Raw genomic sequence first — 12,059 nt, 5'->3', positions numbered from 1 at the left:
GCTGCGTGGGCATAAATCACAGTGGGTTGTGTTCCAGTGAAAAATCAAGAGTTTACCTTCCTGTCCCCCTGCCCATATGGCAGAGCAAACACACACACACACATTTTGAAATAAGAATAGCCTTACAAGTAGAGTGGAAACAACTGCTACTTTTGGGCTTCCCTGATAGCTCAGTTGGTAAAGAATCCACCTGCAATGCGGGAGACCCTGGTTCAATTCCTGGGTCGGAAAGATCCACTGGAGAAGGGACAGGCTCCCCACTCCAGTATTCTTGGGCTTCCCTGGTGGCTCAGCTGGTAAAGAATCTGCCTACAATGCAGGAGACCTGGGTTTGATCCCTGGGTTGGGAAGATTCCCCTGGATAAGGGAAAAGCTACCCTCTCCAGTATTCTTGCCTGGAGAACTCCATGGACAGAGGAGCCTGGCGGACTACAGTCCATGGGGTCGCAAAGAGTCGGACACGACTGAGAGGAACTAATGCTTTCACAAGTAGAAGATGTGGAATAATTTTTGGCAGAGCCCCTTAGGTCCACATAATTGTCCTTCCTTTACTCCAACGAGAGAGGGAAAAAAACAAAACAAAATTGCAGTGACTGGACCAGAAGAATAGGAACACGTACTCACGTAGGTGCAGGGAACACAGCCTGTGTGGAAGCACAGTGATGACTTTATCAGATCCTGCTCGGACCCTCAGGCTAAAACAAAAACAGCAGCAGCACCAGCAAAAATACCCCAACGATGAGAAAAATGGGAAAAAGCACGTTTGTATAATGGTGATATAAGTGCTGAGAAGACCTAGCAGCCGCTGTGTAACTTCCTCCCCAAATCGGGAGGCCTAGCAAATGTTCATTGCCAGCCTTCTGCACGGCATCAAGCCCTCTGCCCAGTTCTTTCTATTCCTGGGCCCTGGTTTGTCCTCTGAGGCCTCAGAAAATAAATCTGCTTACTCTCTTGTTTCTCTTATGACCCCATCACATGTTGAGGACAGTTTTGATGGCCTTGCCTTGAGCCTCAGTTCAGTTCAGTCACTCAGTTGTGTCCAACTCTTTGTGACCCCCATGGACTGCAGCACGCCAGGCCTTCCTGTCCATCACCAACTCCTGGAGCTTGCTCAAACTCAGGTCCACAGAGTCGCTGATGCCATCCAGCCATCTCATCCTCTGTCGTCCCCTTCTCCTCCTGCCTTCATCGTTCTCAGCCTCAGACCCCTCTATTATTTATCCCCCGATATGATGCAAGAACTCTCTGCTCCCCGGCTGCCAATGTAGAAGATTCCAGGGTGGACGTGGCAGGAAGAGCACATGCTTAGCAGTCTCTTCTCAAACCTGCTTTGGTTTCTGACTCTGCCCTTGGTCAGGTTGTTCGACCTCTAGGAGCCTCAGTCTCCACATCTGTAAAATGGGGACATGCATGGGGTTTGCTGAAGGAATTCGATGAGATAATGTGTCCTCCCCTCCTCCTAACTCGTTGTTCTTTTCCTTGTTCTCTCAGTGAGACCATAAGCAGGAGGGAAGGGTGGGGGCTTTAACTGGCCAAGACCTCTTGCTGCACTGACCTCGCGGAGGCCAGCTGGGCCCCAGGGGCCTGCTACGTGCAGGTTGTCAGCTTGAGGGAGAGTCTGCAGTCAGTCATCAGAACTCTTCTGGAGGCTCAGTGGTGAGGAATTCACCTGCCAACGCGGGAGGCATGGGTTCGAACCCTCGTCCAGGTAGAGCACGCATGTCTCGGAGCGGCTAAGCCCGTGCCCAAGAACTACCCAGCCTGTGCTCTCGAGTCTGGGGCTGCAACTACTGAGCCCACGCACCCTGGCGCCTGTGCTCTGCATCAAGAGGAGCCGACGCAACGAGAAGCCCTTGCACCACAGCTGGGGAGTAGCCACCCTCCCCTCCACCGCTCGCCGCACCTAGAGAAGACCCACACAGAAACGAAGACCCGGCGCAACCAAAAGTGAATGCATAAACGAATAAAATTATTTTTAAAAAGGGCTAACCCACAAGGTTGTGTTTTAAGGCCAGACCAGAGGCAGACACACCAGGTGTGGTGCCAGGAATTGGCCTTGAAGCTTTAGGATCTTCACCCAAAGTAAGACCCTCTCTTCTCTGATGGGGACGCTGAGGTTACCTTGGCTTTCTTAGCCGCTGCAGTTACCCATGGTCTCAGAATGGGACATTTCTGGGTTCTGTGCCTGGAGCAATTTTTTTTTTTTTATATTTAGTACCATCAGAGTGAAATGTCACATTCCTGAATGTTTGAAAATAATTGAAATGGAGAGACCCTTAGGTTCAACATTTTTTTTTCCTCCACTTTTACACTCTAGGAAGTGAAATCAGGATAACACTCTGTGCCTTTGACCTTCCTTGCAGCAGTGGAATCTTTTAGATGTGGGATGCAGACTCTTGGGTGTGGCATGTGGGATCTAGTTTCCTGACCAGGGATTGAACACAGGCCCCCTGCATTGGGAGTGCCGAGCCTTAGCCGCTGGACTGCCAGGGAAGTCCCTGTTCTACACTGTTTAGATGAGAAGGATATGAACAAATATTTGAGGACATCATCTTGAAGTTAATGGCTATGGACTTCAGCCCAGGGGCTCTTCCTCTATGGTCTGTTACTAAAAGTAGAAAGAAAGAGTTAGTTCCTCAGTCGTGTCTGACTCTTTGGGACCCCAGGGACTGTAGCCCGCCAGGCTCCTCTGTCCATGGGATTCTCCAGGCAAGAATACTGGAATGGGTAGCCATTTCCTTCTCCAGGAGATTTTCCTGACCCAAGAATCGAACCTAGGTCTCCCACATTATAGGCGGATTTTCTTTACTGTCTGAGCTGCCAGGGAAGTCCTGGTAGTTGGCTTGTAGTAATATTGGGCTCATAGTTACTGAGAGTGGGCTCATAGTATTAATCACTGGGAGGATCCGGAAATTCAAAGCACTGTCACACCCGGTGAGCAGCAGAATCCCCTGGAGGGCTTGTCACAGCTGATCCCCGGGCCCAGCCGTCTAGGATTCTGACTCTGGCGGTCTAGGGTGGAGCTAGACTGCGCCTTTCTGACGGTTCCCAGGTGATGCTGAAGCTGCTGGTCCAGGGATCCCACTTAGGCAACCGCATGCGTTGTTTAACCCGATCCTCCCTCTGCTCCTGTGGTTTAAGATACTTTTCATTTACAAATGAGCGAAATGGGGCTCAGAGAGGCTGCTTTCTCTCTGGACCAGTTATTTTCAGACAGTCTGGTAGCTACTGTTAAGTTCACTCACAAGTGGAATTTAGATGGGAAAAAAAAATAATGATAGCCAAATGTATTCTGTGCTTGCTTGCCAAATTAGGTCTGGGGCCAGATATTTGGCAGATATTGCTCTTGAAAGCTCACAACAGCCCTGCCAAAAAGTGTGCTCGGTTTGAAAGTGAAGAAAGGGCTTCCCTGATGGCTCAGTGGTAAAGAATCTGCCTGCCAATGTGAGACACAGGTTCGATCCCTGGTCTGGGAAGATCCCACATGCCGACAAGCAAGCAGGCCTATGTGCCACAAATATACTGCACCTGTGCTCTAGAGTCCAGGGGCCAAGACTCCTGAGCTCATGACCGCAACTGCTGAAGCCAGGAGCCCCAAAGCCCTCCCTCTGGAACAAGAGAAGCTCCTGCACTGAGAAGCCGGAACAGCACAGCGGAGAGGAGCCCCCACTCACTGCAACTAGAGAAAAGCTCGTGGTGCAACGCAGACCCAGCACAGCCAGAACATATCAAATTTAAAAAATTCTGATTAAAAAAAAGTGAGGAAACAGGTTCAGAGAGGTAAAGGAACTGGCAGAGCTGGACAAAGCCCAGCTCTTGTGACTCCCCTTGAGAGCTTGTGGCCTCTCGGGGAACCCAGAGGAGGCTGGATTCGAGGTGTAGGCCCGCGCCCGCTCCTGCTGAGCAAAAATCCCTCTAAGGTAGAGGGTGAGCTTCCCGTCTAGGCAGGCACCTCTGAGAGCGACCCCAGCGGAAAAACTCCTCCTTACCCCTGAAACCTCACAATGCTAATTGCGCTCTTCCATTTAAGAAATTGGTTTAAATTTCCAGAGCTTGTTTATAAGCCCGATCTCGATTGTGAATGAGTTTCAGTTCTGCGAGGAATTCTTGTGCTCACGTTTGAGGCACCCAGCGACGTCCTGGAGAAAACAATGAATCTCCTGGATCCAGCTTGAGTTTTGGAGGCTCCTGTTTCGCAATTGCAGACACTTCACGGGCTCTCGGGATGAGCCAAATTAAATTTGTTTTAAACGAAAGGGAATAAATTAAGTAGAAGGCATTGACCATTCTTTCAGTAATGGAGTTTAAACCGGTGAGTGGCAGCAGCTGTGACGCTGTCTCATTTGTTTCCCGAGATCAGCCCACGATTCTAAGATCGACCTTGAGGCCCATTCTGCAGGTGTGGAAATTTGGGCCCAGAGAAGCTAATTCCCTTGACAGAGGTCCCAGAGCTAACACACGGCAGATTCAGAGCCAGGAGAGTCCGACTAACTCTAAGGCCGGCACCCTTCGCTGCTGCTACCCCTGCCACTCTGCGTTCTTAGGGATATTGTTGCAAGTGATTCATTCTTGGGCGAGCCCCAGGGATGCCATTTCAAGCCCCACGCTGGCTTTAGGGAGTGTGTGACTTCTCAACGATGTCTAAGTTTCCCTTCACCTAACCCTCTGTGAAACACGATGGAGGCGGGCAGGCACTGGCAATCCTGGGGCCTGAGATAGGAAGCCTATTCTGTTATGAAATGGCGTGGGCACCGATCTCAGATCAAGACTGTTAGGGAAAGTCGAAGTTCCTAGAGGAGGGAGACCAAGTGCAGACAGCCACAGATAGATCAAGAGGGGACAAGAACTGCGCGAGCTTTCCACGGTCAAAGGGAGGCAGCGTCTGGGGGGCGGCCAGGATCACTGGCATGCAGGTTTTGCCTCTTGTTGGGGGGCAGCGTGTGGCCTGGTCTGGCTTTCAGGGTGGGCAGTGATGCCTTTGCTCCCCCGCAGGTTTTCTAGGCGCCGTGGACTGTGCTCTGAAATGCTTTTCCTGGCAGAAGAATGTGCCGGCCCTCTGGACCATGAAGACGCCGGGAAGCACGTGCCCTGCCTTGAACGGCCTCCGAGTGTTGAGCCTCCTCTGGATCGTGTCTGGGCACACCAGTCAGATGACTGCATGGCTGTCTCTGGGTGTGGAAAACTGAGGGATCTCTGGAGTAGTCACGGAAGGGAGGGGCACGAGTGTAGGGGGTCACGTCAGGCCCTAGGAGGGGAGCCTGCAGCCTTCTCGAGTGGCCTGCCTTCTCTTCTCGAGACGCGGCTGTGGCCTCCATAAATGAGTGTTCTGTCCCAGTGTCCAGTGGTTGCTTTACCTTCCCTTAGGTGTAAACCAGACACCTGGTTCCCTGGTGAACAGGGATAGCTGAGTATTTTATTTTTATCTTCTGAAGAGCTGGGTTCCCTCTTGTCATGATTAATGAATCCAGAAACTCCCTTTCCCCCTCTCCTGGAAAAATAGGCAAATATAGATAAATATTGTGCACTAGTATAAAATCAGTGTTTGTGGATCTTCTTTCTGTTGGTGCACTCCAGAAGAGCTCCTGTCGACAGAGTGGAACTCTCCAAGGGGGACCTAAACACAGAATGGAGGGGAGGGGCCAGCCCAGGGCAGTTTGCAGATCCCGCAGGGGATCTAAACAGGCGGTGCTGCTGTAGGTCCACAGGGGCCTCGGGCCCTGCAGAGGGGCCCAGGCGAGAGCGCAGGCTGCAGGCAGCTACCGAGCCGCCCTCTCTTATTTCCGTTCTACATTCTCCTCTTAAGTGAATCACACGGATGCATAAACCTTCTCGATACAGCGGAAAGCTGAAGGTGTTTTTTGAAAAGATAAATCACAAGATTTTCTTTCGTTCAATAAAAAGACACTGTGTCCTACGTTTTTACAGATAACGTGCTTGAATGGAGAGCCAGGGTGCTTAGAAACCCACTGTACCTTTATTCTCGGAGTGGCCCCTTCTATCTTGGAGTGGACACATTTTTCCTGATCAGGTAATGTGGTGCTCTCGCTGCTGGAGTTGTGCTCGTGGCTCTTTGGGGAAGTGTGGATGTGCCTGTTGAAACACCGAAGGGCTCACACTGACCCTCCCTGGCCTCTGCCTCTGGGCGTCCCTGGATGGTACCGAGGCCGCCAGTTCCTCTCTTTTGTGTCTTCACTTTATTAAATGATTCTGGATGGCTCTCTAAAACAGGCCTTTTATAAAAGGTGATTTTATTGATCAAACTTGTTTATTTCAGCGCTTCTCAAATTCTGGCTCCTGGTATGGTGCAAATCCATGATCAAGTTGCCAGTTCTCACCACAGCGAAATGTGAGACAAAATAAGAAAATGGTGTGAGGTTACATAAAGCGGTGTTTATTTAAATTAACTAATAAGAGGCAAATTTTCTGAAATGTTTGATCCGTGTCAGGCTCTGCGTGAAGTCCTTTGCAGCATTATCCCATGCAGTCCTCACGGTGTTCCTGTACAGTAGGGACAGCTGTTAAAACCCTCAGGGTTTTGGTTCTGTTCTTTGGGGGTTGGGGTGAAATCCGCATCACATAAATGAGCGACTCCCAGTGAATGATTCAATGGCACTTCGTGCATTCACTCTGCTGCACAACTACCCCTGCTGTCTGGTTCCAAAACGTTCTCATCACCCTCAGGGAAACCTCACCATTTTCTTATTTTTCCCACCTCACCCCCACGAAGCAATTTCCCTCAGTCCCTCCTGCCTCCAGTTCTTAGAAACCTGCTTGCTCTAGCGTGGATTTTCCTACAAGCGGCTCACACAGCGTGCTTCTGTGCCTGGCTTCTTTCAGCTAGCATGACGTTTATGAAGTTCATCTACGTTGAAGCACTTATCAGTACTTCGTTTCTTTTTATGGCTGAATATTATTCCTTGTATGGCAGACCGCCGAAGTCGCCACTTTAAAGATAAGGGAGCTGAGCGTGAAGGGCGTGGTCCAGGCAGTCTGGTCCCAGAGTCCGAGCTCCAGCCTCTGTGCTGGCCTGTCTCTGCCTGCTGGCAGTGACGCATCCCTTCCTTCAGAGGGAGATGGTGATGGTAGATGGCATCATTAAGTGCTAAGCATTCATCCATCCAGGGGCTTCCCGATGGCTCGGCAGGTAAAGAATCCACCAGCCAATGCAAGAGATGAAGGAGACGTGGGTTCGGTCCCTGGGTTGGGACGATCCCCTGGAGGAGGAAATGGCAACCCACTCCAGTATTCTGGTCTGGGAAATCCCACAGACAGAGGAGCCTGGTGGGCTATAGTCCATAGGGTCGCAAAAGAGTCGCACGGACTTAGTGACTGAGCACGCACGCACGTTCATCCGTCCAACCGTGCTCTATCCAATAGAGGGCGCCCCGACAGGCGAGAGTCCACCATCTGCAGTGAACAGGACTGTGACATCCGGGCTACTGGGCACCAGGCGTTCCGAGAGAGCTTAGCTGGGTCTAACCAGGCAGTCGAAATCCAAGTGCAGGGTGGGAGCCTCTGCAGGGCGGGGAGGTCCACCCGGGGGACAGCGGTTCAAAGACCAGGGCTCTGTTTCCTGCAAGGAAGCTAGTAAGAACATGGCAAACAAAAGATGCCATATGCTGGCTGGGGCTGGTCAGCAGGGCTCCAGGCCCGGGAGGGGAGCTGGCAAGGACAGAACAGGATGGCTGGAACCAAAGCAAACTCAAGCCGGAGACCTGCCACCAGGAGGGAAGCATGGAGGGCACGAAAGGCCGCTGGTCACTCCGGGCCGTCAGTGGGAATCAAGACACAGCCCAGAGCCATTGGGTCAGCCCCGAGAGGTCCGCAACCCAGGCCAAAGCTCCTGAGATTCCAGATGGCCCCGAAAACTTCCCTGGTGGCTCAGATGGTAAAGAATCCACCTGCAGTTCAGGAGGCCCGGGTTCGATCTCTGGGCTGGGAATAGTCCCCCTGGAGAAGGAAATGGTTAGACACTCCAGTATTCTTGCCTGGAGAATCCCATGGACAGAGGAGCCTGGCGGGCTACAGTCCATGGGACCGCAAAGAGCTGGAGGTGACTGAGCGACTAACACTTTCCCTTACGGTGAAGACCGCGTACCTGACTCTGGGCTCGGTCTGGGGCCCGGGGAGCGCTGGGCCTTCCCCAGTGCTTCTCAGAATATAGTCTCAGCATCGCCCGGAAGCCTGGGAGAAATGCAGATTCTCGGGCCCCGCTCAGGCCCACGACCAGGCACTCTGACTGTAACGAGCCCTCCAGGCGATGCTGCCCTCGGCTCCCATCTGAGAACCCCTGTGCCAGCCCCAGCATGCAGGGTGAGGACGCCAGAGTGAGACCCAGCAGGTCCTCTCACAATCGAGAGACCAAGACGTGTGTTTCTTCTTTCTTTACTCCTATTTGCTTCTGTTTCTCCTGGCCTGTCTCCGTGACTGTTGTCGTTTTCCCTTTCTCCTTCCAATTTTCATTTTATTACTTTAGGAAGTGCACGTGGTCTGTTCATTTTCTTTCCAACATCGGAAATATTACTAATAGTGAAAACATGTCACTGCCGCTGCGCTAAGAAACACTTTGATCCCATACAGTTCTGATGATCAGCCTCCATCAGGCCCATTTTTATAGCCGAGAAAGTTGATGTTGGAGATAAAATAACCTAAGCCCCCCAACCCCTCCTCAGCTAGAGTATATTTCAGTAAAATCAGAACTGAAATATAATGTCTATTTTACGCCAAAACCATGTCTTAACAACTGTGTCACTAATATATTTCACATGTGTGAGTCTATGCTCAGTCGCTCACTCATCTCTGACTCTTGAGACCCCATGGACTGTAGGCGGCCAGGCTCCTCTGTCCATGGAATTCTCCGGGCAAAAATACTGGAGCGGGTTGCCGTTGCCTTCTCCAGGGGCTCTTCCTGACCCAGGGATCAAATCTGCGTGCAGCTCCCACATCAGCAGGCAGATTCTTGACCACTGAGCCACCTGGGAAGCAATAGATTACATAGTAAGACCTAAGACTTCTGTCACTGGTGACAGTTTTGGAATGCTTCTTCTATCTCTCAGATTGAGCTGATTTCATATATCTCTCCTGCAGGATTTTATTCTTTCCCAGTCTGTTTGGGTTTCCTGGGTCTTCTTAGCCTCTTGGAACCTCTTTCTTGCTCGGAGCCTGTTTTCCTGCCAGCCTTTCTCTTTTCCTGTCTCTGTCAACTTGAGACGGTGCTTGTCCACACACAGAGGGAGACCCTGATTCATTCTTTCTGGAAACTAAGAGGCAGCCGGAACCAGAACTGGCCATGCTACTTCCTCAACTCAGTGCTCTCTTTCACTTGTTTCTATAAATTTTGTTTCTATTATAGTGAATCCAGCTTGCTGCATTTCAAAAGAAACTCTCGCTGGCAGAGAGTAAAGACAGTCTCTAATCCTCACTGATCCCTTCCAAGTCCCGCCCAACACACACACACACAGCCTTCTTTTGCAATAGGAAACACACTTGTTCTTTAGAGAAACACTGACAAGGGTCATGGGTTATCGCTGCTACTAAGTTGTAGGTTGTTATATGTTGTTACATTTCCGGTGCCACGTCGGTAGACCAGCGATCCTTGATCAATTCAGAAGCAGGCTTTGTGATCATGATCTTGCTGTGCTCGATCGAAATGCCAAACATTAGCTATGCTTGGAAAGAACCTAAAGAGCAGCTGAGTGAGGATATTGATTCCAAAGTGAAGGGAATGGTCTTTCTCGAAGGAAAGTCGGGCGTTTGCTTTGACACTCCTACTGCGTCAGTAACAGCAGTCCAGAAGAGCGGCACGATGCATGCGCAGGCCGCTTTCTGTGGCCACAGAGCAACCAGAGCGAGAAGGTCCACGGGAAGGATATCGCGACTCCCGAGGACAGCGGGAGGACAATCGAGGCCTCAGGACGGTTCGGGAGCAACCGAGGTGTCGGGAGGCAGCGGGAAAGAAGTAGGAGCTTCAGAGGACAGCGATCCGGAGGCGGCGGCAAAAGTGACAGATTCCGAAACAAAGGCCGGAAGCGGGGTTTTAATAAAGCTTTCGGACAGGAATTTGAAGTAGAGGATTTGTTTGGCAAAACAGAGTTATGTTCAGCAACGTGGAACTGAACGTTATTTTTCATGCAAAATTAAAAGCACGTTGTATTTCCTTCCTGACCACTTGCCCAGTCCCCATCTCTCTGAGAGAGAAAAGCTTCATCTAAATTACTTCACCTGATTGATGACTGTCATTGACAACTTTACTGCTGCTTCTGCCTTGGGTTCAGTTCAGTTCAGTCCAGGCGCTCAGTCGTGGCCGACTCTTTGCGACCCCACGAATTGCAGCACGCCAGGCCTCTCTGTCCCTCACCAGCTCCTAGAGTTCACCCAAACTCATGTTCATCGAGTCGGTGATGCCATCCAGCCATCTCATCTTCTGTCATCCCCGTCTCCTCCTGCCCTCAATCCCTCCCCGAATCAGAGTCTTTTCCAATGAGTCAACTCTTCACATGAGGTGGCCAAAGTACTGGAGTTTCAGTCCTGAGTTTCAGCATCAGTCCTTCCAGTGAACACCCAGGACTGATTTCCTTTAGGATGGACTGGTTGGATCTCCTTGCAGTCCAAGGGACTCTCAAGAGTCTTCTCTAATACCACAGTTCAAAAGCATCAATTCTTTGGCGCTCAGCTTTCTTCACAGTCCAACTCTCACATCCATACCTGACTACTAGAAAACCCATAGCCTTGACTAGACGGACCTTTGTTGGCAAAGTAATGTCTCTACTAATGCTATCTAGGTTGGTCATAACTTTCCTTCCAAGGAGTAAGCGTCTTTTAATTTCATGGCTGCAATCTGTCTTGGGTATCCCTTTGGAAAAGGTGTATGGATTCATTACATATTCTAATGTATTGTCTATAGATTATAAGATAAAGTCAAGCGTGTATCTGCTGATACTTTTTAAGTTGACCTGTCTTTATATTTAGAAGTGTCTCTTAATAGTAGGCTTCCCTGGTGGCTCAGATGGTAGAGACCCTCCTGTAGTACAGGATCCCTGGGTCAGGAAGAGCCCCTGGAGAAGGAAATGGCAGCCCACTCCAGCATTCTTGCCTGGAGAACTCCATGGACAGAGGAGCCTGGTGGGCCACAGGCATGGGGTTGCAGAGTCAGGCATGACTGAGCAACTATCACGCACATGTTGTTACTAAGTCATGTCCAACTCTCTGTGACCCCATGGACGGCAGCACGCCAGGCCTCCCTGCCCTACACCATCTCCCAGAGCTTGATCAAACTCATGTCCATTGAGTCGGTGGTGCCATCCAATCATCTCATCCCTTCTCCTTTTGCCTTCAATCTTTCCCAGGATCAGGGTCTTTTCCAATGAGCTGGCTCTTTGCCAAAGTATTGCAGCTCCAGCTTCAGCATCAGTCCTTCCAAAGAATATTCAGGGTTGATTTTCTTGGTGTTGGAGGAGACTCCTGAGAGTTCCTTGGACTGCATGGAGATCAACAGTCCATCCTAAAGGAAACCTAGAGGCTCATCGCTATAAATGTTAAAAGGTAGAAATTCACTGGTGGTTCAGTGGTTAGGACTCTGCACTTTCACTGCTGAGAGCCTGAGTTCAATCCCTGGCCTGGGAACTCAGATTCTATGCACACCTGAAACAAATAAGAAAGAAAAGAAACAGAATAACCGTCAAAAGCACGGGAAACTCAAAAGGTACAAACCTCCAGGAATAAAACCAGTATGTACTAGGAATGGAATGTACCACATGATAAATATAACGCTGATGTTTGTTAGATAAGAAAGTGCTTAAGAGAGTACATCCTAAGCGTTCTCGTCACAGGCTGCTCCCTTGGCCTGGCTCCCGTAGGGAGGAAGATGCTGAGCTCCAGGTGCCTGGCCGTGGACACGTACCGTGAGCAGGGAGAAAGCTGTTACTGTTTTTAGTCTTAAAGATGTTTTGTTACTGCAGCGTCACTTATTCTTTCCTGATAGAGACAAGCAAATTGACCAACCCGGGAACTGCATCACCGATCAGTCATTCCTGTGACCTACTCTTTTCTTCTCTCAGTGG

General features: G+C 50.4%; 1 protein-coding gene across 1 annotated transcript in view; it reads left to right on the top strand.

Annotated features, from left to right (window-relative positions):
• Positions 1 to 7,734: 7,734 nt before the first annotated feature.
• The window catches only part of LOC120880807 (O-acyltransferase like protein-like), a 28,623-nt gene continuing 24,298 nt past the window's right edge, over positions 7,735 to 12,059 (top strand). The window contains exons 1-2 of the mRNA XM_040264214.1: positions 7,735 to 7,806; positions 9,838 to 10,021. Of these exons, the coding sequence (XP_040120148.1) occupies positions 7,735 to 7,806; positions 9,838 to 10,021 (256 nt within the window). The remainder of the gene's footprint in view (positions 7,807 to 9,837; positions 10,022 to 12,059) is intronic.

Source organism: Oryx dammah, unplaced genomic scaffold, assembly GCF_014754425.2.
Source record: "Oryx dammah isolate SB20612 unplaced genomic scaffold, SCBI_Odam_1.1 HiC_scaffold_22, whole genome shotgun sequence".
NCBI classification, from domain to species: Eukaryota; Metazoa; Chordata; class Mammalia; order Artiodactyla; family Bovidae; genus Oryx; species Oryx dammah.
This window is presented reverse-complemented; position numbering and strand designations above follow the sequence as displayed.